General features: G+C 46.7%; 1 protein-coding gene across 1 annotated transcript in view; it reads left to right on the forward strand.

Moving 5' to 3' along the window:
- DCLK3 (doublecortin like kinase 3) overlaps positions 1 to 26,123 on the forward strand; it is a 58,173-nt gene that overhangs the window by 12,439 nt on the left and 19,611 nt on the right. Inside the window, exon 2 of the mRNA XM_072793444.1 lies at positions 12,220 to 14,051. Within this exon, the coding sequence (XP_072649545.1) occupies positions 12,645 to 14,051 (1,407 nt within the window). The 5' untranslated portion in view covers positions 12,220 to 12,644. The remainder of the gene's footprint in view (positions 1 to 12,219; positions 14,052 to 26,123) is intronic.

Raw genomic sequence — 26,123 nt, forward strand, 5'->3', positions numbered from 1 at the left:
TCTGCTTTATACTAACATCACTCTTTGTTTGGAATCTTAATACACTTTGGGGGGTTGTGTTTTTAGATCATCCTGTCTACGGGGATATCAGGGAAAAGCTCACTTGTTTATTGCCAGCTGCAGGAACACTGTGTGACTTCATTTTGCCCAGTTGGGATGCTGGCTGCCTTAACAATTAGGGCAGAGCTAAACTGAGGCTGTTTTGCTTAGGTCCTGTTGAGTTGGCGTCCTGCTCTGTTTCCTCTCGTTGATCCCATGAGCTTTGCTTTATTCCATGGTTACAAATGACACCCCTAAATTTGTCTAAAGCCACTGATTGTATTAGTTCTTACTAATTGGCTGTGTGGCATTGGGCCCCTTTGCCTACCCTCTCTTGTCTACGTTTGTATCTGAAAACAGGGTGTTGGGCTACTGGCCTATCAGCTCTAACATACAAAGAGTTTCACCCACACAATCTCTGCTCTCACAGCCTCCTTAGGATTCCCTTTGCCTCCTTCTTAGAATGGATCCAAGGCATTACTTTTGTTTACAAAGGATGCATATTTCCACGTAAGCAATTTCTGAGAATTTTTTACCAGTAAACCTAATCAATCAAGTAATGATTATGTCTTCCATATTTATGGAAAGTTATTCCTCCATCTGATGCACCCAAACCTCAGGTAAAGAGCACAGTGGAGCCACTCAGGCTATTTATTTCTTCCAGAGAGATCTTTGGTAATATGCATCTTTCATGGAATCCATCCATTTTATTAAGTTGTCTTAGTCATTGGCATAAAATAATTCATAGTATTCCCTTATCATTATTTTATGTAAAAGGCCCCTGTATTTTTCAAATATGTCATCACTCCTGAATATGAGGGAAAACTGTGTATTTTGGGGGAAACATTTCCTCTTAAGTCGCCTTACCTGTTTGCTATTTAATTGTATGTTGTACAAGAGGTCAAAATGATTTAAATAGTGCTTTTTAAGGAATCTGCAGGGTCTGTGCCTCCTTTGTCCTGTACGATACTGCTTAGTGGAGGTGTTCACCAGCCTCACAGATGAGCAGCTGACAAACGAGGCATCAGAGTCCACAGGGATTTGCACTTTCAGATGGTTCAGATATTTTCAGTGTCTCCCATCAATCGGAGATCCATCCAAACCAAAGCATGAAGATGTAGAAATGGGACAGATGTGCTTAGTCTCTTTAGGAAAAAGAACATGGAGTTTGCCCTTAGAATTATTTATGCAGGGATGCCTGGGTGGCTCAATAGTTGAGTATCTATCTGCCTTTGGCTCAGATCATGATCCTGGGATCCTGGGATTAAGTCCCCCATCAGGCTCCCGGTGGGGAGCCTGCTTCTCCCTCTGCCTCTCTCTCTGTCTTTCATGAATAAATAAATAAAATATATAAAAAAAGAATTATTTCTGCAGCCTCACCTATAGAAATGGACTGTGGTGTAGCTCTACCTAGCCCAGTGTGTTTAAATGTTGTTAGGACACAGGCCAGTGGGGACTGGTGGTCTGAAGAAGGCCCCTGGGTGCCATAACCAGCCAGAGAAAGGAGATATGAGGTCTTGGAGGTATTAAGTCAGCTAGAGACTATACTTTCCCCTTCCAAACGAAAATACCCAGAGAGCCTCCCTGAACAGCACCGAGAAAAGCAAAATTCAGCCCAAATCAAGTTTCTTGAGCTGCAACAGACAATTGGGATTAAAAATCCAGGTCATAGACAACAACAGTCTGGGAGCCATGCTCCATTGGAATTTTACTGAGTGAGAGGTGACACCCCAGGGATGAGATCGTGGGTGAGTTGGAGCATGTTGGGAGGAAACATTAAACCCAAGGGTGAGACGGGAAGATAAGCTGTCCCCAGGGGAAGCTTTGGATGTTGCAAAGAAGGACAACAGGAGTGACAGGGTGGCATCTGATGAGGTTCAGCAAACATGGAGTCAAAGGGGAAAAGAGGAGCATAAAAGCTTCCTGTGATGAAATAATTTGAAAGCAGGAAAAGGGTTCATCTAGAGGATGAAGCTGTTGGGAGAAATGGTTATTCTTGTGGTCCCTGGAATGTCTGAGGCCTCACCAGCCATGGGAGCAAATGAGACCACGTTAATATTAATGCTTAGTGTGGAGTTCCAGTGGCCCCACCTGCTTACACAGGACCTCAGTGTCCTCTGAGTCCCCAGGACAGGATGTCACCTGTGCTTGGGTACACTGTGGCTCTTTTTCTTTCTCTAGTGGTTAAGTCACTCCTCACTCCCCCACCCCTGCTGTCTGTGCATCCCCAAGGCTGCACTTTGCCCTCTTCTGCTGTGTTGCATAAGGCAGGGCTGCTGCCTTTGCTTCCTCTAGGGCCTCATCACCTGGATCCTAGAGCCTTACACAGGCTTTTGAAACACAGCTTCTTTAGTGTCCCTCATTGACCCTGTGCTCTGAGGATCAGGAGGACGGGTGCAGATGTCATTCCACTCACTGCCTCTTTTGTCACTATCTCTTATCCTCTTACCTCCTCCCAGGAGTCTGATGCCTGTGCATGAAACACCTCCTTCTTTCCCCTTTTCTCACTCCGTTTCATGCTCATTTGGCAGCTGGCGCATGTAGACTCCAGAGAAATAAACCCACCCCTGGGCCAGAGCTGCTCCTGGATCCCACTTTGGATCTGGTTGGGTCATGCTGCCATACTTTCAGGGTTAATCAAATGGATATACACTAGTCCAAGGACTTTGTAATCTCTCCCATCGTGGTCTGCATATTTTGGTCCTGCTAGCCATTTTGATGATGCAAGAGGTAGTCTGTAGCAGTGATTCTTCTTCTTTTTTTTTGGTTAAGATTTTATTTATTTATTTGACAGAGAGAGAGAGAGAGAGAGAGAGAGAGAGAGAACAAGCAGGGGGAGCGGCAGGCAGAAGGAGAGGGAGAAGCATGCTCCCCAGTGAGGAAGGAACCCCATGTGGGGCTCAATCTCAGGACCGTGGGGTCATGACCTGAGCTGAAGGCACCTGCTTAACTGACTGAGCCACCCAGGCACCCCTGTAGCCGTGCTTCTTAAACTTGATATGCATCAGACCACCTTAGGATTTTGTTAAAATGCAGAATCTGATCCTGGAGATCTGGGGTGGGGCCTGAAATTCTGCATTTCCACGAAGCTCCCAGGTGAGTCCAGTGCTGCTGACCCACTTTGAGTGGTCAAAGTGGTCACTCCTCCCTTCATTTCTGTGTGCTGTACTTATTTTTTTTAATTAATTAATTTTTTAAATTTATGATAGTCACACACACACAGAGAGAGAGGCAGAGACATAGGCAGAGGGAGAAGCAGGCTCCATGCACCGGGAGCCTGACGTGGGACTCGATCCCGGGTCTCCAGGATCACACCCTGGGCCAAAGGCAGGCGCTAAACCGCTGCGCCACCCAGGGATCCCCATGTGTACTGTACTTAAATGAAAACTCTGGCAAGGAAATCCTGACTGGACTTTGCTTCACTGTACTGGTGACGTCATGTCTTAATTACATACCATACGTTCATTACTCACATTATGAAAATAAAGGTTCTGTTGGTTATGTACTACTTTAAAGAATTGGTTTATGGGCCGCTTTGAATTTGCTCATAGGTGACCAGCATTCCCGGAAGGATACTCTGGAGCTTGTCTCTGTATCTGTATGTCACAAGGTGTGGTCCATGAGCCATCAACATAGGTGCCACTTGGAACCTTGTCAGAGATGCAGAATCTTAGGACCTACCCTAGACCTTGACTGGCTGAATTAGTTCTTGCACATGAACACAGTCCCCAGATGGTGTGTGTATGTATGCTAACATGTGAGAAATCCTGCCCTGTGGGACACAGTACATCAGGGATGGGAGCTGCTGGCTTAGCCAGTTTAATTGGACACCAAAGGAGGCACATTAGCGACAGTGGGGAAAAGTTCATCCCTTGGTCACTGGTCCTCTTTGTTATCCCTTGGTCACTGGTCCTCTTTGTTGTGGGGTGTCTTGGGATGTTTGGGGAGAGAGGAAAGTGCTTTCTGCTTGCATGGACCATGAAGGTTCTTCAGACAAAATAAAACCAGCAGAAGAGGAAGTGAGAAGTGTGATATGGTGATGAGGTGGGTATCGTGTGCAGGATGGGATCGGAGTGCAGGGAAACGCAAGGGCAAAGGGAGGAGCATTACCAAAGGGGTTGGGGTGAGCTTTGAAATTGAGGAGATATGTAAGCTTGTTCACTTAAAAACCCTCCTGGGGCACCTGGGTGGCTCAGTGGTTGAGTCTCTGCCTTTGGCCCAGGGCGTGATCTCCGTTCCAGGGATCGAGTCCAGCATCGGGCTCCCTGCAGGGAGCCTGCTTCTCCCTCTGCCTATGTCTCTACCTCTCTCTCTGTGTCTCTTATGAATAAATAAATAAAATCTTAAAAAAAAAATCATTAACTAATCACAATTCCAAAGTAGCTAGGACAATAAAGTTCTTTTTGTTGTTGTTTTGTTTAAACAACAGAAATACATTGTCTCATGGTTACAGAGGCTAGAGGTCTGAAATCTGAAACTGGCAATGTTGGTTCCTTCTGATGGCATGAGAAAAGGACCTGCTGTAGGCCTCTCTTCCTGGCTTGTAGATGACCGTCTTCATGTTCACACAGCATTCTCCCTGTACAATTGTCTGTGTCTAAACTTAACCTCCTTATAAGGATACCAGTCATGTTGGAGTATAGCCTATTCCATGGACCTCATTCGTTTTTTGTTTTTTGTTGGTTTTTCTTTTTTTTTTTAATTTTTATTTATTTATGATAGTTATCACAGAGAGAGAGAGAGAGAGAGGCAGAGACACAGGCAGAGGGAGAAGCAGGCTCCATGCCCTGGGAGCCCGATGTGGGATTCGATCCCGGGTCTCCAGGATCACACCCTGGGCCAAAGGCAGGCGCCAAACCGCTGCGCCACCCAGGGATCCCCATGGACCTCATTTGAACTTGACTTTCTCTGTGAAAACCCTGTCAAAATCCTATCACATTCTGAGAGACTGGGGATTAGGACTTCAGGTTAATTTAAGGGTCGGGGAACACAATTCCACCCATAACAAGGTTGTATAGGCAACTGTTAGTTTTGCCTGGTCAGTATCCATTGAGCTTTCTTCTTTTTCTTCATTGATTTTTTTGTTTGTTTGTTTGTTAACTAAATACAGTTGACACACAATGTTACATTAGTTTTGGGTATACAACATAATGATTCAAGTAATCTATATGTTTTGCTGTGCTCACTACAAGTGTAGCTCCCATCTGTCACTATATATCACTATGACAATATCATTGACTATATTCCCTGTGCTGTGCCTTTCATATCTATGACTTATTCATTCCACAACGGGAAGCATGTACCTCCCCCTCACACTGCCCCATTTTGCCCATCACCCTTAACCCCTCCCTTCTGGCAACTACCTGTTATCTGAATTAATGGGTCTGATTCTGCTTTGTGTTTACTTGGCAAATTCCATCTTTAAATCAGTGAGTAGCTTAGGCAGAAAGTATCAGGCATCTGTTAGGAGGGCTATAACAAGGACTGGCAAATATCCTTCACTCAGAGATCATACAAGGTTCTTGTGCCAATACGCTGGGAGGTATATAGGAAAATTGGCATGAGTAGGTTAGCAGATTAAAAGACAACCCTGACCAGGGGCACCTTTGAGATGAGAGCTGGAATTACTCTGTTAATTACTCTGTTTCTGATGTCTCAGTTGATGTGCTGTTGGTAATAAAGATTAAGTAGTGACAGCATTAATTAGAGACTGAAGTGTCATCAGCAATGATGGCCAATAAATAGCAGGACAGGTTCATCTTATTACCTTACCTTTATTAAGTTCTCTAGCTTTGATCAATACGTACGTTGACCAGGCTTGCAAGTTACAAAACAGTAGCATTTTTGAGGCTTAGTGACTAGAGGCTGCATTCCAATTTTTTATTCATTTAGAAAACCCTCCTTGGGATGTTTGCATAATCAAATGTAAGTTCACAAATGTTTCTCCTGCCTCATCATCTGCATATGAACAAAATGAGTTTGTTCCCAAACAGCCCCTGGAAAAAGCCCAGGACAAACGATTACTCAGTGAAAGGGAAAATGATTCCAGCCTGTCCTTCTCCATCTTCTACAAAAGAATGGAAGTGAACAGTCTTTCAGCACTGTGTCCTGGGGCTGCACGTGATCAGTCTGGTGAAACCACTCAGAAATATGAGGTTGATAAAAGGGAAAGTATTTTAGGAGGAGTGTCCCTGCCAGGAGGGGGTTATAGGAATTTTTTTGTTGTTGTATTGCATATTACCAGATGTTTTGAAATGCCAATTTTTAAAAAGATTTTATTTATTTATTTATTCATGAGAGAGAAAGAGAGAGAAAGAGAGGCACAGAGACATAGGTAGAGGGAGAAGCAGGCTCCATGCAGGGAGCCCGATGTGGGACTCAATCCTGGGACTCCAGGATCATGACCCGGGCGAAGGCAGGCTGGAATCACCTGAGCCACCCAGGTGTCCCTGAAATACCAATTTCTGTGTCTTTTAGTACTCATAATTTGGAAATGCTTAACAAGTGATTATGTATTACTTATGCATGACGTATTACTTAATCACACCTGTGAAATCCCATTTCTTTTTCTCATGTGTCCTTATAGCTCTCTAGGAACCAAGGTGAGAATTCCAAAGTGCTGACCTCAGACATAGTTTTTCTTTTCTTTTTCTTTTTTTAGGATTTATTTATTCATGAGGGGGGCGGGCAGAGACACAAACAGAGGGAGAAGCAGACTCCCTGAAAGGATCTGGATGTGGGACTCAATTCGGGACCCAGGGATCACGCCCGGAGCCAAAGGCAGACGCTCAACTGCTGAGCCACCCAGGCGTCTCAGACATAGTTTTTCTTTGTTAGACATATGGGTTAGGATTTAAAAATGACTAGGAAGAGGTATACTCTTTTTGTTCTGATTTAAAAAGGCAAGTAGAAGATTAATTTTAGCAGGGTACTTTCTGTTTTTCAATTCTTGATCCTACACTCCATGATTAGCAGCCTAAACAAAGTATTCTTAAATGATCACACAGGAAACTGGATGGATGTGACTTCCCAGCATTGTGGTAGGTAGCCTGGTCAGCATGATAAGGTGTAGATCTGACCCTTGTAGAATCAGGTTATGTTAGCTCATCTGAATCATGGCAGCAGATATGAGACAGGATTGCCAGGGGCCAGAGCCGTTAGAGGCAATCAGAGCAAAACGCCTGTGTAGTTCCTGCCTGTCCTGGCTCGCACCAGTTAGAGAATCCTAGGATTGGTGAGCAGGAAGTTCATTTATCCTTCCAGAATTGCTGTATGCTTCGATTTGCTGGAGTGTTCCTCTTATGATCCTGTCCTTACAGGTTTTCTATTTCAATCACTGCATGGATGACAAATTCACCTGCTGAGTCACATTTAGCATAGTTTCCTCTTTGCTCTCGAGATGTACAATGGATTTGGGGGAAATACAAGGTTACAAGACCTGTTTTCTTTCGGAGAGGGAAGAAAACAAACACATGCCAGCCACCTTCAGCACAAGTGAGGTATCGTGGGTAGCAGGTGTGGAGACTGAGAGATTCTATAATTCTCCTAGGATCACATGGCTAGAACCAGGGCTTAACTGAGGTCTCTGACCTTGTGTTTGGTGTTCTTTGCACGCCTCTAAAATGATGCTATCACAAACTCTGAAAAAATGTACTGCTCTCCCCTACTTGCATCAGCCCCTCTTTATAAACGCTGCTTTGGCAGATTTCCTTGTAGTAAATGGGTATCTGTGATGATGCTTTCTTCCACCTCTCTTATTTAATCTCCTTGGGAGGTCTGGGGTGTGATGTTTACCAAAGTTGAGAGGAGTAACACTCAGTTGTCTACAAGGAGAGCTGGCAGACCGAGACTTGGTACTTGTGTTGGATGTTAGGGTTGGAGTCTGGTTCCCCAAGTCTGCAGTGCCTGCTATTGTTATTAGGGTGCAATAGGGGGGATTTACACAATCCATGATGTCTGTCTTAGGGGGAGCTTATGTACAGTTGAGAGGGAGAATATTTACACCTGTGAAGATGAATTAACAATGAACTGAGATGTACCAAAGGGGAGACCAGAGGTCCAAGTGCCAGTATTGGGTCTCAAGCATTCGTGTGAAGTGTTGGTTTAAGGAACAGAGCTTCAGAAGAAGAGCTGACTGTGAAAATGATGTCAGGGAAGGTTTGGCAGTGGATGTGGGTCCCAGGTCTTACAAGATGGTGAGGCTTGGGTGGGTGTAAGGAGTGAGGGGTATGTGGGTTGGGTTGGGTGGGGGCTACTGGATTATGGAGGTTCTTACATATTGAGCTGAGGAGTTTCGGTTTGGCTCCCCAGGAAGATAATAAGGAGCCACGGTAGGTTCTTGAGCAGAGGAGTGGCTCAACGAAAGCAGTGTTTATTCTGCTGTGTGTGTGTATGTTAGGGGGTTAGATTTGCTCTGGGGTGAAGCCCTATAAACTTTTGTATTTAGGGTGCATGAGGCAAAAGCAGCGGTATTGCCAAGTTAAGGCCAATTTATATGTTGCTGTAGGAACTTAAAAAACCTAAGTGCTACAAGAGCATCTTTTTCTGTGTCACTTTCTGGGAAAATGCAGACTTGGTGACTGAGGACTGGGAAGTAGTGTATTTACTTTTCACTATCTTGGCACCTGGGTGGCTCAGCTGGTTAAGCATCTGCCTTCGGCTCAGGTCATGATCCCTGGGTCCTGGGATTGAATCCTGCATCAAGTTCCCTGCTGGGCAGGGAGCCTGCTTCTCCCTCTTCCTCTGCCTGCTGCTCTACCTACTTGTGTGTGCTCTCTCATTCTCTCTCTCTCTTCCCCCTCCCTCCGTCAAATAAATAAATAAAATCTTAATTTTTTCCCCCACTATCTGTACCTTCTTTAACTATTTGTGGTTGATGTAGGGACAGAGTGGGGATTATTATCCTATATCATTTTAGGTTGAGCCACGTGAAATTTCCATTTATTTTTGCAGGTCAAAATGGACATACCAACAATTTCACATGATTCCATTTAATCAATTTTGTAAATTGTTGGAGATAAGTAGACACAGGCTGGTCTTTGGCTTTCTGGTTGGCTTGATGGGGGTAGGCACCAGGACACTGCTGCTTAGAGTTAGCCTAAATGCACACTGTGCTGTTGCCCTCAGGAGGTGAGGACTCTTGCTGGAGACTGAGACCCAAAGGTTGTGCTGTATTCTTCCTCTCCCTAGTGATTGCTCTCTCTGCTTAAAGACCAGGCTTTCAGAGTCTCCTGATTTTATTCTCTCACTTTTAAAGATGAAAACTTTCCTCTGGACTAAGGATTTTTAAGGTGGGGAGGAGGAGGGCTTGCACCTTGCAGTTGTATTTTCCTAGTACTCCCCAGTAGTCTGAGGCAGATATTTGAATGAGTTTGTGATTGTCTGTGCAGTGGACTGAGCGTGCCTGATGGTGGTGGAACAGAGTTACTCTGTCTTCACATCCTTTGTGCCTGTGCCCTGGAATAGGGGCCACTCTGGTGGAGTCTCTCGTGGGTTTAGGGGTAGGGTGTTCCCAGTTTACTCTCCTAACCACCAGGAATCAGGGCTGGATCTGCGGTCAGGTCTGCTGAATCTGGCTGGGCACTGTAATCCCCAGAGAGTGTGACCCTCCCGCACCTAACTCTGGGTACCACAAGGCCAAGTCCTCGATCATCATACCCAAATCCATAGTTTCACTGTGACCTTGAGGCCACAGGTCCCATCACAACTCACCTCACTCATCCTTGGTCACCATTCAATGTGTGAGCACTACTAGCGTCTGTCCTGTTTTATGAGTACGCTTATACGGTTCTTGGCATCCCATGTTGGACCCCTCTCTGGGACTGTCCTGAACCCCCTTCCATGCTAAATTCTTCCTGCAGCCCTAGTGTATTCATCAAATCCTCTCTGGTCCTTCTCATTTTCCCCTGAAAAATTCCTCTCCTTTCCCTTCCCTGGAACAGCGAATTCTTTTCCATTGACTTAGCTTGACCAGTATAGCAGGTCCTACTCTGTGAGAAGTGCCACAAGGGAAACAAATGACAATACCAGTCCCCTTGTACACACACATTGGTAGGTCATCCTCCTTGTTATCCTTCCTTAACTATCCCTGTGAGAAAACACACCAGTATTACTGCTGTAGATCTTTCTTTCTTTCAACTCTCTCAGACAAAAATGGAGGCAGATTAGAGATTATGAGAAGGGAAGGAATAACAGATGTCTGTAAATAGTTGAACTGTAAATGAGAGTGCTAAGCTCATAAATTTATGGCATGTGAGATCAGTAGCAGCCACTACTTGTCATCTAATCTGACACCTGTCTCTAGATGGAAATCATCTCAGAACAGATTGCACGTTATAATTAAAAAACAAAAAACATTCTGTGTAAATATGTTGGGCCAAATTGCGCATCCTGGCACAACTGGGGCTCTTGCTACGATTCAAATGCACATAAAAATAATTATCTTTAACCTCTTTTTAAAGGAAGCCTAAATGCAGATTCCTACAGGGAGGGTAGGACAGATGGATCCTGTGGGGGTTGCGGGGGTAACGTAAGTAATCTGCAGGCGACCCTCATGGTTTAACTTAGTGACACATTCTGTCATTTCCTGTTTCTTGACCTGGGCCGAAATGGAAATTGAACCACTTTTGCCTGAACTGCTTTATTCTGGCTGGGCACAGTTGATCAGGAAATACATCTTGTTTTATTCATTTATGCAGTTTATTAGGAAATACATTGAGAATGAGTGAATTTTCATTATAAAAGCTCTGAACATTAATATGACCTTGGTTTCTTTCTTCCCTTTTTTTTAAATATTGGGAAGACAAACCATTTGGAGAAGAAAGTTTCTGTACCAACAGTTAAAACTTCATTCAACTTCCTTTTGTTTTCTTTTTTTTTAAATTTTATTTATTTATGATAGTCACAGAGAGAGAGAGAGAGAGAGAGAGGCAGAGACACAGGCAGAGGGAGAAGCAGGCTCCATGCACTGGGAGCCCGATGTGGGATTCGATCCCGGGTCTCCAGGATTGCGCCCTGGGCCAAAGGCAGGCGCTAAACCGCTGCACCACCCAGGGATCCCTTCCTTTTGTTTTCTTTCTTTCTTTTCTTTTCTTTCTTTCTTTTTTTTTTTTTTTTGCAACCCACTCAGAAATACCTGCCATGTTATGCTGGTCCATGAGTTCTTCTGACCCCAAATGAATTTTGCCTTACCAATATATTGCTACCAAAATGATAATTATCATACAAAAGAGATATTGAGACTGTAAGGACAGTGTTGATAACTGCAATTACTGTGCCCTTACTGGATCCCATACATTCCTTGAAGTGAACTGTAATTATTTTCCCATTTGCTCTTCACAAAAGCCCTGGAAGGAAGGTGTTTTCATTCCTACTTCCTAAATGAAAAAACAGAAACATGAGTAATTTGCCCACATTCACGCAAGTAGTCAGTGACCACGTCAGGATTCAAATCCAGATCTGTCTCAGAGTCTGTGGTCTTCACCTTTTCACATCATCACCTCACCTTGAATTGAAAGTCAAGCTTAGAAAACTCTTGGCAAAGAGGTGGGTGAGATTTGGGTTTTTAAAAAATTCCAGAATGTTCTGACCTCCTGTTGGTATTTCCTGAGCGGTAAAGCTTGGAACTTTTTTTTTTTTTTTAAAGATTTTATTTATTTATTCATGAGAGATACAGAGAGAGGCAGAGACAAAGGCAGAGGGAGAAGCAGGCTCCTTGCAGGGAGCCCAATGCAGGACTCGATCCCAGAACCCCAGGATCACACCCTGAGCCAAAGGCAGATGCTCAACCACTGAGCCACTGAGGTGCCCCAAGCTTGGACCTTTTATCTCAGTTGTGTGTCCTTGAAAGATAGCTCACTTTGGGGTAGCAGAAGCTGCATTCCCATGACTAGGCCTCACCTAGTGAGGACTCCCAAGCTCCCAAGGTGTAGCCCATACTGGGGGCTCCTGCAAGGCATGGGGGAGCCACTCAGGCACAATGCTGACTCAGTCCTGCATTCCCGATCTCTTATAGGGGAGACTGAGGATTAGACCCATGGTGCACAGGCTCCATGGTTTCAGGCAGATCCTCAAACATCATACTTACAAACCACAATAGAATCAGTGACCTTTAGTAAAGTTTTGGTGAAGACTCTTTGAACCCATGACAACTGACACCATGTTGTCATTTTCTTCTTGCAGGACATCGAGGCCTATGTGACCATCCTCTAAAATCTTTAAGCTCGAGAATCACCGAGCGGAAGCTGCAGGGCACGTGGCTGCCTGCTGGCCGAGGGAATCTGGAGAAACCTCTCCTGGGGCCACGTGGCTCTGTTGTGCCTGTGTTCAGCCCCCAGAATGGCCTGCACTCGGTCCATGTTGAGAGTAGCACGCTGAAGCCCAGGGTGGTGACCGTGGTGAAGCTGGGTGGGCACCCGCTCCGGAAGATCACCCTGCTCCTCAACAGACGGTCCGTGCAGAACTTTGAGCAGCTCTTGGCGGACATCTCCGAATCCTTGGGCTTTCCCAGATGGAAGAACGATCGCGTGAGAAAACTCTTTAACCTCAAGGGCAGGGAGATCAGGAGTGTCTCTGACTTCTTCAGGGAAGGGGATGCCTTCATAGCCATGGGCAAAGAACCGCTGACCCTGAAGAACATTCAGGTAGCTATAGAAGAACTGTACCCCAGCAAAGCCCGGGCCCTGACACTGACCCAGCACAGCCGAGCCCCTTCCCCAAGGCTGAGAAGCAGGCTTTATAGCAAGGCTCTGAGAGGGGGTCACCCCTGCGGGGAGACCGAGGCTGCCAAGAGTTGCGGTGAGGCTGCCCGGTCCAAGGCTGCCATGGGACATCAGGGAAAGGCCCCGGTGGAGCCAGCTCTGGAGGACAGGGCGAGGCCCCAGAAGAAGTGGGGTGGGGGCAAGTGGGAGTCTGAGCTGGGTGGCAGGCCGCCCAGGGAAGCCACCCTGGAGAGACCTGCCAGTGGAGAGAAACACCTGGGCGTGGAGATTGAAAGGACGTCGGGCGAAATCATCCGATGTGAGAAGTGCAAGAGAGAAAGGGAGCTTCAGCAGGGCCCGCAGAGGGAGCGGCTGTCCCTGGGGACCAGCGAGCTGGACCTGGGGAGGTGCCACAGGTACGACGCAGCAGCGGCAGCAGCCGCCCCCGCCGCCGCCGGCGAGAAGCTGGGGAGGACCCGGAGCTGCAGGCGGTCCCCCGAGGCCAACCCTGCCGCCGGGGAGGGGGGGTGGCAGGGCGAGGGCCCCAGGAGCAGCCCCAGGAACCGCACTCAGGAGCTGCGGAGGCCCGCGAGAAACCCGGACCAGGAGGAGCAGGAGGAGCAGGAGGAGCAGGAGGAGCAGGAGGAGCAGGAGGAGCAGGACAGAGACCCCCGGGGTCAGGAGGGTCGCGTTCCCGCGGCGGCCCCGGCCAAGAGGGAGCAGGGGGAAGCCCAGCCGCTCCGGGAGGAGGGGCTGCGAGGCGCCGGGAGGGAGGCCCCGAGCTCCTGCCGGAGCCGGCGGGGGGCGTGGCGGCCCCGGGAGCAGCCCCGCGGGGGCGAGCAGGGCGGGCGGGACGCGGAGCCGGGGCCTCGCGGCGCTCGGAGGCGGCGGCCCGCGGGCCTGGTGGCGGCAGACGTGCACCGGCACTACGAGGCGGGCCGCGTGCTGGGCGACGGCAACTTCGCGGTGGTCAAGGAGTGCCGGCACCGCCAGACGCGGCAGGCCTACGCCATGAAGATCATCGACAAGGCCAGGCTCCGGGGCAAGGAGGACATGGTGCACAGCGAGATCCTGATCATCCAGAGCCTGTCCCACCCCAACATCGTCCAGCTGCACGAGGTGTACGAGACCGAGGGCGAGGTCTACCTGATCATGGAGTACGTGCAGGGCGGGGACCTCTTCGACGCCATCACCGAGAGCGTGAGGTTCGCCGAGCGCGACGCGGCGCTGCTGCTCCTGGACCTGTGCCGCGCGCTCGTGCACCTGCACGACAAGAGCATCGTCCACCGGGACCTCAAGCCCGAGAACCTGCTGGTAAGCCCCGCCCTCCCCGCCCTCCCCGCCCTCCCCGACCCGGCCTTCGCGCCGCTCCGACCTGCCCTGCCGGCACCGGCGTCCCAAGCCGGGGGTACAGGGCCTGAGTTCCTGAGATAGGCTGCGGTCGAGCCAGGCATTGAAAAGGAGACCTTCCAGTGTCAGCGAAACAGAAGGTGCTGCTTGGTTCCTGGGAGAAGCATATGTCGGCCCGGACGGTGACCAGTGGACGTAACCCCTTGTGCATTGGCCCATCCTCTGGCCTAGGTGCCAGGCAGCCTCCCCTGTGGGCTCGATCTCACCCTCCCCCGGAACCCCCCTCTCCCCCCACGGCCTTTTGAAGAGACCCTCTTGTCAAGGGTATTCAAAAGGCTCAGCTTTGCGGGGGCCCCTGTGTGAGGTGTGTAGGAGGCTGGCTCTGGAGTCAGATAACCTGGCCTTCTTAGTTGCTTGCCCTAGGATAAGTGTGTCACCTCTCTGGGCCTTTGTTTCCTCATCTACAAAAGAGAAATAGCAATAGTACTTGTCCGGCAGCGTTGAAGGAGGATGTCTGGGAGCTGGCCTGGCATTCACAGCTCAGCTGTGGCCTTTTCCTGGTAGACATAAACAGTCTCACAGAACACCAACATCAGATAAGGACACTCTGTGACCATGACGGATCAAGACAAAAGCTAGACCCCTTTATAATCATGTCCAAATGCAGATAAAACCAAGATTGTTCAGGGCACTTGGGTGGCTCAGTGGTTCAGCATCTGCCTTTGGCTTGGGTCGTGATCCCAAGGTTCTGGGATAGAGTCCCACATCAGGCTCCCTGGCGGGGGAGCCTGCTTCTCCCTCTGCCTCTCTCTGTGTCTCTCATGAATAAATACATAAAAATATAAAACAAAAACAAAAACAAACTAAGATTGTCCAAACCACAAATATGGGCACACATCCCCTTTTGGCTACTATGAGTGACTGCCTCACTTCATTCCTCTTGCCTTCTTGGTAAGAATTACTAAGACGCCTACTCTTAGAGTTACCCTCACTTTCTGACAGTATTCGGAGCAAAACCCTGTTTTCTTGAACCCTCCCCCCAAATCACCTGACAACCCAAATCTTAAATTTTTTAAAAGATTTTTTTATTTATTCACGAGAAAGCAAGTGAATGAGAGCACAAGCAGGGGGGACAGTCAGAGGGAGAGGGAGAAGCAGACTCTCCACTGAGCAGGGAAGCCAGATACTGGGGCTCAATCCCAGGACTCCAGGATCATGACCTGAGCCGAAGGAAGCTGCTTAACCGACTGAGCCACCACCCCAGTGCCCCTCAAATCCTACAGTCCTTTGAACACTTCTTATTTGGATGCCCTGATCCCAGGGGTGTGCATTCTCTCATGTTGCAGTGAGTCAGTAAACCCAGTGTTTCTGAACTGCAGGTGTGTTCCTGGTGGTCTGTGTGAGGACCGCATGCTTCACACGGTCACCCTCTGGCACCTTTATCCCACTTTCTTCATAGCCCTGATCACCACCAGATTCATTCTCCATTTATTCTTCTGTTTTATTTGTCCTCTTACTGGAAAGACAGTTCTGCAATAGCAGGCACTTTGTTTTATTCAGACTTTACCCTGAAACCTAGAACAATTCTGTCATATGGTGGGTCTTCTTTAAATAGTAGTTGGATGAATGAATGAATTCAGATCATAGCAGGCTGCCTGCAAGACGGCAAACATTGCATCAGCGGTGGCCACCATCATTATTTGCACTTTAGAAAAGATTCTGATGTTAAGGTGGATATCACGAGCAGGAATCCAAAGCCAGATTTCTGCAGCTAGAGCAACAGTGAATGGGGAAGATGATCTCCAGGAGCCACATTTTCTTTTTCTTTTTGGCAGGGCTTTAGCTTGTTTTCTTAAATTTCATGCCTATAGACGCAGGTGGGGAATATTCATCTGTCTGTAAGCTGCTCCCACAAGCAAACAGAAATACTGAGTACATCAAAATTAATCTGGTGAAATGAGGTCTATGTTGACCACTATGTCGAGCAACCTTGTTTTTGCCCAAATTTGTAGAACTGAAGAAGCCATTTGCCTCGGTTCCTGAGAGGTCTGAATTATCATAAGACGTCTCCCTTTGAAAAAATTTCCTTTCTGCATTAGCTGAGTGTCCTCATCCTTTCTTCACCTGCTTTTTTTATTGTTTCTGGTTTTTGGGTCCGAGCCCACGTGTTCTCCATGTGTGATGCACTGTGCACTGTTTGTTATGGACACATTGGAATGAACCTCTGATATTTCAGTGAATTATCTAACCGGAAGAGGTTCTGATTAGAGGCCTGGGTGGGTTCTCCTGAACTGAACATTTTGGGCATGTGCCTAAATAAAGCATTATAATGGTTATACAAGTTCTTAAATATGTGGAATGAGATCATGTATCCCCTAGGATTGTTTTCTTTGGGGGACAGTCATCTAACTTTGCATTTTCTCAACAAGGTCCCAGAATCAATAGGTTGAGCCTGTGTATCTCGGGCCATAGAGGCTCTCACTTGTGTTAAGGGACTTGTCAGCAGTTTTTAAAATGGAGAAAGCACCGGTTTAGATTTCATAGAGAAGTTTACTTGAAGAATTAGGAAAGCTGCAAGGAATATGTTTAGTATGGACAAGCTGACTCCCTTTGAGTGGGCATTTGACAACTCTGCATGGATTTGAATGTCAGTACACGTTTTTAGTGCCCTTAAGGGCACTAAAGTGTGTGTGCGTGTCTGCGCGTGTGTTCTGAGAGAGAGAGAGAGTCACAACTGCAGAGGAGCTATAATTTTTCACCCTACATATATGAGTTATATATTGGTGTCGATTATAACTTATGTTTAGATCCTTTTCTCTTTTCTGATTTCAAAGAAAGCCTACTTTTTAAAAAAAAAAAATAAAACCTTTTTTTTTTTTTGTGGTGGTGGTAATGGCTCCTTTCAGAAGCTACAAAATGCGACATATTTGAGCCATCTTTTGTGAAATAGGTTAATATCTTTTTTGTCCCATGAATAGTTTGTCAGCTTGCATTTATCAAAAGGAACATTTATAAGCCACATTCGTCAGGAGTTCTGGGTAAGTAAAGTTCAACCTGTTATGTCAAAAGTCTAACTGCTCTTTAAGGTCAGTGTTTTTTGGCTTTTCAGACAGAGCTCTGGATAGTATTCGGTTTGGCAGTGGGCTCCATTGTCTGTGCTTAGAAGATTGGCGTCTTTCAACTTGCTGGTCTGACAAACACCTCACGAATTTGCTTGGTCTTCTAAGACTTACTTTTCCTAAATGTCACCTTGGTGACCACTGTCCCTCAATTAATGTTCTTCTACGTCCTTCAGCAGATGGCCACTGTCTGTATTAAGACCTGACTTTGCTAAGCTTAAGAAAGTGATTTCCCGTTAGAACTAATTTCTGGCTACATGAGTGATTATAACTGTTGCTTCTTTTAGAGACTTTCTGAATGTGCTGAGAGCTCTTTATGAACATGGCAAGTTTATCATGTTATTTTAATCAACAGAATTATTCCTGTCTAATAATTGGGCCCCGGGGCACAATTTCAGGCCTATGTTACTGAGTTTATCTGTTTCTACTGATCACATTTCCTGATAAGATGCCAGCGCTCTTCTTCCCTTTGGGTTATTTCGACTCCTGAGATCTCGCAAAAGAAGTTTTAATTATGAGAATTTCCAGCTTGCAGAAATGTTAATTGCTTCTTCTGCCAGTATGTGCTCCCTTGGTGGAGCTGGAATGTGCTGTGCGGTAATGCCTGGGCCCTGGGAGGAGAGGAGGGGACAGACAGGAGCCAGAGAGGTGAGGATGATGAGAGCAGCAGCCCGCACAGGGTGGGAAGTGGACATCACCAGGCTACGTATGAGCAACAGCTTTACCTATAGCAAAGAAGGCTGAGCGAGTGGGTGGGGGAAAACACTGAAGAGAAGTCAGACAGGAGCAAGGTCATTTGAGACCATCTGTCCCAGAAGAAGGGGAAGAGAAGAGGCAGGTTCCTGCTCTGGAAACATGCTGCTAGGAGGAGGATAGGCAGCAGTGAAGTGCTTGGAAAAGAGACTGTCGGAATCCAGGGGGAAGTGGTGATGGGGAGCTGTGGAGACAGGTCACAGCTCATCAAGAATAAAGGTTGTACTCTTTCTGGCCTCTCACAGGTTCTGGGAAGGGACAGACTTTTCTAGGTTTTTAACTGCTGAATGCAGCTAGGACAGGGCAGAGACCAGCTTCCCCAAGGGTGGTGAGGAAAAGCTGGAAGGCAAAAAAATGGCCAGGCACACTCCTTGCCCATTCTTCCTTGAAAAGAAACCTATCCAATAATTTTGTTCATTTTAATTCTCTAAATTATTTTCTTCACTTCTACTTGGATGTATAGGAAGGACTTAATGGGGTTCCCTGGGTGGCGCAGCGGTTTAGCGCCTGCCTTTGGCCCAGGGCGTGATCCTGGAGACCCGGGATCGAATCCCACATCGGGCTCCCAGTGCATGGAGCCTGCTTCTCCCTCTGCCTGTGTCTCTGCCTCTCTCTCTCTCTCTCTCTCTCTGTGACTATCATAAATTAAAAAAAAAAAAAAAAAAAAAAAGGAAGGACTTAATGATTCATGCTGTGAGCGGTTCTGCGGTGCACTCTTCTCCCTGACCAGCATGACTTCTCTTTTTCCAGCTCCAGTTTCAATTTTCTTTCCCCTTAGCATCTAAGGCAGAGGTGTTCAGGTCCTCTCCTTGACGGTCCAAGTATTCACGAATGTATTTATATACCAATTGCATTTGGTATATATTTAATTGCAATTACATTCTTAATTGCAATTAAAAAGTTCATGACTATGAAGCATATCTTGTTGAGGTATGCTTAATAAAATCAAGAAATGGAGATTTCAGCAATAACACTAAAGAAAAAGTGCATTGATAAAGCCTTTAGGTCATTGGTCAATATTGATCAAGTTTGTGAGAAGATAAGTTCATAAGGGATCATCTCAAGAACCCCAGGGTGAATTCTAGCAGGAGACATCAGAGTTACGGTTTCAGGTTTATGTCAGTGAGAGTGGCTGTTGGTCTCCATTTCAACACTTTCCAGGAAAATAGAAAGCATCCATATAGTCCGTGAACCCATATATTGTTTAAGGCTTGACCACATAGCCAGAAGTTTCAGTGAATTTCGTAAAGTTTTCAAAAATTCTGGATACTGGGTCATTTTGATAACTGAGGTTTTCTTCTGTTTATTCCTTTTGAAAGAGACACCTACAAGGGTGGATGTCTGATAATTTACTGTAGACAGTCTGCAGTAAATTATCAGCAACAGAGACAACGTTAAAGCATGATTCAGAAGGTTGTTGAATGTTGTTCAGTCTCTTCTAAAATTGTGACTTCATTCCCCCAAAGAGTCCTGAAGCTCAGGTCCTTTATAAAGGTAAATAACTGCGATCTGCCTTTGTCCTCTTAATACTTGTGTTCATGTGCATTGCTGCTGCTCTAAGAGAATTATTTCTAGTGAGGCATTTGAGGATATAAGATTGTCTTAAAAATCTGTGTTTTCAAAATGCCCTTAATCTGAGGAAGCAAATTGGTAGATTCCTTCAACAACTGTCCAGGGTCGAAGATCTAGTTGTCTCATTGCATTAATATGAAGCCTCTCCCTCTGTTTCAGCTTCTTCCAGATGTCCTACATGTTAAGGTTTATGTGAGGATATGGAGAAGAAGGATAGAAGGAAGAAAGGAAAGATGGAAAGAAGGAAGAAAGATAGGTAGAAGGGGGAACACTCAGCCGTGGGTCTCATTTCTCCCACTCTCTCATGTATTCAACTTTGCCAACATGACTGTCCTGTTTTGATGGGCCTTCTGCCTAAGGACAGGAGAACTGGGCATTCTCTATGGATGCGGATACATTGTTGATCCCTCCCCAACCTTTAGTTTCTAACTAGCATTTTGGGAAAGGAGACTTCATTGTTCTGCATTGAAACAAAACTCTTAAAATCCCTTTCAGTCAGTCAGAATATATGGAATTGGGTTAAAGGGTTATTTGTTTAAGAATCTCTTGTGGGCAGCACACCCAGGCATTTGATCCCAGGTGCCTTTCCAAGATGGTAAATTTCCCCTATAGGAACCGTCTCTGATGTTTTGACCTCGTCAGATAGATCGCAGGGCACCACTGGAGGCCCATGAATAAGTAATGGTGACCATAACAATAATAATTCTGTTGGTAATAACTTTGGCTTTCCTGGGTAGGACCTTGACCTTGGGAATTTTGATAAATTACGTGCATGGCCATATTGTGGTGGGCTCGGTGTTTTATGTCAGCTCATTGTCTTTCTGGGAAGGAGTTGGAAACAGAAATATAAAAATGTGTGCCTGTGGAGATGCTGCCTGTATGTTTGCATCTAGGGGAGTGGGATGTATTGTAAGGGGTGAGGAGAGGATTAGGAGAGGGAGAGGACACCCTAACTGGGAGGGGACCCCCTTAAGGACCCTTGTTATAGCTGAGCTACCTTCCAGCTGCTGTGGGACGAGGTGACTAACAGTGGGGTAAATCAGCACTTCTCAAACCACCATATGCGCAGGAGTCACGGGATCTTAGAAGATGCAGATGCTGATTTAGTGGGTGTGGGAGGGGCCTGAGAGGCTGCATTTGTAATAAGCTCCCAGGTGGTGCTGATGATCTGCAGAGTACACCTGGAGCAAGTGCTCAAACAATCCAGACATCCAGTTGTGTCACATGACAGGAAGCCTGGAGCATCTAGTTGTGTCACGTGACAAGAAGCCTGGAGACCGGTGGTCACAGGGATGGTTAATGGAGCAGGTCAAAGATCTCAAGGCAGTGTTTGCCAATTCCCAGTTTTGCCAGGGCCCCCAAATATTTACCACTCTCTAAGGATTACATCAATGGCAGGAAAAAGAGGAGGTTGACTCTTCCTAGTGTTCTCCATTTTCCAAATGTAGGAAAATCTGGCTCAGGAGCTCCTCAGCACACCTCCTGTTCTCCCTCATTGGCCAGGATGGGTCAGGCGGCCTCCCTTGGGAAAGGGGACTGAATGGTCACAGGGATTGACTTTGCCCAGACTTGACTGGCATCTCAGCTGGGCCTGCCTTTCGTGATGCAAGTTGCCCTGTGGCCGGATGGTGTCTGGGTTCTGCTGGCAAGCAGGGAACTCATGGGAAGGTATGGGCAGTGGCTGCCATACAACTCAAAGTGGGTCTGAGAACCTGCTGTGCTGGATGGTGCACCCACGCTGTGCTTCTCTGCCTCTGGCTCTACAGACTTATGTGTCTTATAGGGCCGGCAGGACAGGTAGGGAGGTGATGCCCGAGCCATGTGCGGGCCTGATGGTTGGGCCCTGCAGGCCTGTTTATTTTCATGTGCCAGCCCATCAGGAAAGGTGCTTTATGTGTTTATGTGCCAGATGGCCTTGTGGTTAGTAAGGTTTTTGGCCAGTATACTTTTCCACTCTGTTGCTTCTACTTTGGCCTGTATGTTGGCCTCACCGTGGCCTCTTAACCAGGCACAGTGGATGGGGCATGGGTAGCTTTCAAAATACACAATTTCCTAGCATAGGACACTTTTACGATGTTCACTTGTGCTTTCTCTTGGGGACTTGGCCTGGTTATCAGGCCTTTTGGTACCCTTCCTTGTAAGGAAGTTTTGGGTGAGGAAATAGAAGCTGCTAGCTGTTTCTTGAGGTCACTGAAGACTGTATTCCTGGAGAGGGTGTTCAGAGGGGCCCACCCCTCAGCATAGGGCCTGGTCAGGGCCATTTCTGGGGTGGCCCTTGCCACGTCCTCATTCTTCTCCCCATCTCCATTGTGGGGTCACAGGGATACTTCTGAATCGTCTTGCAGGGAATCTGGGGGACTGCTTGATGTAGGGCAAATCTGGGAGACTACAGCTTTCAGGAAGCCGTAGATAACAAGTGCCCGCCAGGTGTCTGTAATTTTTCTGGATCTCTTGGGGGCCCCCAGATTCATAGAAAAAGTTGGACCTCCTTATCCTATGGGACAAAACATCTCTCAAATGCTTTCTCTTCCTCTTGGCCTGCTTTTGTTTACCCTGCCCTGGTGGGGAGATAGCAGCCCCGTTATTCTGCACACAGACCCCCAGTCCTCTTGCTCTGATGCCTGCTGTCTCCTTGTCCAGCTGTGGCTGCCTCTGGGATAGCCAAGCCCTCCGAGCTTGGCTTCCATGTGCGTGGGGCTGGAGTCTCTGATAGGGAAAGAGAAGGGTCCCCTCCCTGTACCTTGCTGTAGGGAGGCTTATTCTAGGGCTGGGCTGAGAATGACCTTCTGGTTTCAGACACCCTCTTCCCCTGGTTTATCTGTTTTCAAATTTATTTTTTTTATTTTTATTTTTTTATTTTTTTGTTTTCAAATTTAGACTTTATGTGTCTGTTTGTCTGTTACCTGTGGATCAATCCTCACTCACATTCACTGGCCTGGGGGGTGGGGAGCGAGTGAAAGCTGTTTAGCTTTAGGTACTTAGGTGTGGCTGCAAAATGGTAATGCTTCTTGTAGAATTTGACGTCAAAGTTTGGTTTTCAGAAATGTCAAGGACTCAAGGTGGTGAAGAATAGAATGGGGGAGACTGAAAGAATCTTCACTTCCCTTTACTTAAGTAATTAAAAGGGACCGGATTATAACCTTGCTAGGGAACACGGTGCTCACCATAGACGCAGCGCTGCTCTAGACCCTTTACTCCTGCTGCCTGCTGTATATGCCTGCTGCAGTAAGTGCGCTCACCTCCCTTTACGGGGGAGGAAACTAAGGCCCAGAGAGGTTGAGTAACTTGCTCAGAGTCACACAGCAAACGAGGAGAAGTGGGATTTGAATCCAGGCCCATCCAAGCTCCTGGGCACTCTACTAGACGGCTGCCTGGTTGATCTTAACTTTTTTTTTCTGTCCCTAACTGCTAAAGCTGAGATGAAAGAGATCCTTTATCGCTGCATGGTTTCAAATCCTGGTAGGTTGTAGCATAACAGAAAGTTAGGTCTGCGTGGGAAGTCTAGAGACCTCTCCCATATTGTGGGTGATAAAGTATTCTCAGAAAAAGTCAAGATGGAGGTCATCTGGCTCTTCTAGTATAAGCAGAGCTAGAACAAAGGTCCAAGTAATTTCAGTCTGACTTCTGAGCTCTTTTGCAAGATACATGTTGACAGTTCAGTTGCTTGATTTTGGATTAAATGATTTCCTCAGAAGGTCTGATGCGGAATGTGGACTCTGGTCCTTTGGGAGTGGGGGAACTGGATGAGTTCCAGTATCAGGGAGACTGAGAAGCTGGTGAGGAGGAGCACACTCTTTGGGTTTCTACACAGAGAGATAGGAAAGTATGGAAACCACACATTAGTCCAAGCGTTGGCTTGGAAGCATTCTGCTAGTTACCTCAATTGTCTCTTTTACCAGGGGGTAATCACTTTAGTCTGGACCTCATGATTGTGGCTCTATTTCTATTGTTCTATAGCAGGATTCTCAACTGTGGCACTATTGGCATTTGGGCAGGATGACTCTGCTGTGGGGCCTGTCCTGAACATCTACCCACGAGATGCCACTAGTACCCGAGTTGTGATAACCAAAAATGTCTCCGGATACTGTCCGGTATCTCTGGGGTGGTGGTAGACTGTCCCTGCTGGAGAATCACTACCTATGTTTGTTGCACTGCCACAGTGACGATTTGCTCTGTGCTCTCCCCTGATTAGAGCCCACCACCCATTAGAGCACACACAAACTTCGTCACGTAACTTTAGCACTTAGCACATAGAATAGTTGGTCACACCTCAAACTCAGGATGTCAAAGCTGAGTTTCACACGGAACCTGTGCCTCTCCCAGACTTCTCCAACCCAGCTCACTGCTCCATCATCACCTACACTGATGTGCTATCGCCCAACTAAGAAAACAAACCTCGTTTTCTCCACGCCCCCCCTTCAGCTAGTACCCCACATTTATGAACTACACATATATGCACACTCTGAAAGAGGTATCTGTATGCATTGTTTGCAGTTTCCCAACTTCCATCCCATCTCGAACTTCAGCAGGGCTCTCATCCCCATACTGTGCTGTCACAAAGATGGGGCTGCCACTGGTCCAGCTCCTCGTGGCAGGGGCCTGAGTCACCCTGGAGCCCCTGTCCTCACCCATTCGAGACTTCCCTTTGCCCTTAGGATGACTTCTCTCCACTTCCACTCCACTACCCAAGACCAAGCCACCATCATCTCCTGCTCGGACTGCGGCAGTGGCCTCCTCACTGGTCCTCCCTCCTCCTCTAAATGCCATCTTCCTCACAGGAGCCTGAGTGATCCTCCAAATGTAAATGGGACCTCAGAGCAATCACTGGCTTTCTGTCATACTGAGAATAAAAGCCAAATTCATTTCCCTGGCCTCCAAGGTGCTGCATGATGTGGCCTCTGGCCTCTTCTCAGAGCTCCACTCCAACCACTTACCACCTCATTCACTCCACTCCTGCATCTACTTGCTGTTCCTACATCGGACCAAGCATGCCCCTGGACCTTGGCACTTGCTATTTCCTCCACCTGAAAAGCTTTCTCCTCAGATTTGAATATGGGTCACCCTTGACTTTTTTCAAATATTACTTTCTCAGTGAATCCTGCCTTAACTACCCCATTTAAAATAGCAACTCCTGCCACTGTCATTTCTAGCACTGTCCAGTAGAACTTTCTGTGATGATGGAAATGTCCTATCCCTGAACTGCCCAGTACAATAGCCACTACAAGATCAACACTTAAAATATACCTTGGGTGTCTGAGGAACTGAATTTTAAATTTTATTTAAAATAAATAGCCGCATGTGGTTATTGTAAACTATACCAGACAACACAGCCTTTATTTCACTTTTTCTTTTCACACATTTATCACTGCGGGACATTACATATTCATTTGAATATTATTTATTAATAGAAAGAAGGCTTTATAAGAGCAAGGACTTTATCTGTTCCATTCACTGTTCCTAGTACCAAGAACAATACCTGGCACATGGTAGGCATCTAAATATTTGTTGGATGAATATCAGATATTAATTAAGTAGAATAGTATTGGGAAGAAGGCCTGTCATAGGTCCCAGGGAAGACTTTGTTTCCAACGATGTTTTCAAACATTTTGTGTTATGGTATCTTTTGCTATTAAAATATAAATTGATTTGGGGCATTGGTATTGTAGTGTGAGCTGGTTTCTAAGGTCATAAAGTCCTCATAGCTGGTTGGAAGGAAAAGGCCAGAAGGACCGTGAAGTAAGGAATAAGTAGAAAAAAAGAAGAAAAGTGGGCCTAATCACGTCTGAATTTTCCTTACCTTAGCTGCTTGCTGTTTGGTCTATACTCTGCTGCCATCTGCTGCTCAGAGGTGAACATTGCAAGATCATGTTTATTTTTATTAAATATTTTATTTATTTATTTATTCATGAGAGCCTCAGAGAGAGAGGCAGAGACATAGGCAGAGGGAGAAGCAGGCTCCATGCTGGGAACCCAACGTGGACTCCATCCTGGGTCTCCATGACCACGTCCTGGGCTGAAGGTGGCGCTAAACCACCGAGCCACCCAGGCTGCCCCGCAAGATCATGTTTAAATTGAGGTACCGTTGAGGGAGAGGAGTTTAATTGTTCAGAAAAATAGATTCCTTTTGAAGCTTCGAGACCCTTTGGGTGCTTATGTAAATAATATAGACAACCTGGATTCAAATCAGGGAACTTTGGTGTGACTGGGAAAGGGGGTGTTGGATGCAGATGGATCAGCAGTCCTAACAGTGCCGTGGGAATCCATCTCTAACACCCTTGCAGTTGGGGGGCAGCTGAAAACAGAGCCCCAGAAGGAAGATGACCTGGAACAGTGAGTTTCGATGGACCAGAAGATAGAGAAATGGAAATGTGGGTGAAGCAAATTCAGATGTGTACATTGGGGCTGCGGGTGTGCCCTCAGCCAAACCTGGCCCACGAAGGTGTAGGGGAGGACAAAAACCCTTTTGTCTCCATCGCCTTGGGTTCTTTGGTAGGCCCTGGAAAGTAAATCTACAAAAGACAGACCAACAAGAGAAAGTGCAGTGGGCAGCACACACACATGGGAGGAACTCTATGATGAGTGACCCAAACGG

The sequence above is a fragment of the Canis lupus genome, chromosome 22 (genome assembly GCF_048164855.1).
Source record: "Canis lupus baileyi chromosome 22, mCanLup2.hap1, whole genome shotgun sequence".
NCBI classification, from domain to species: Eukaryota; Metazoa; Chordata; class Mammalia; order Carnivora; family Canidae; genus Canis; species Canis lupus.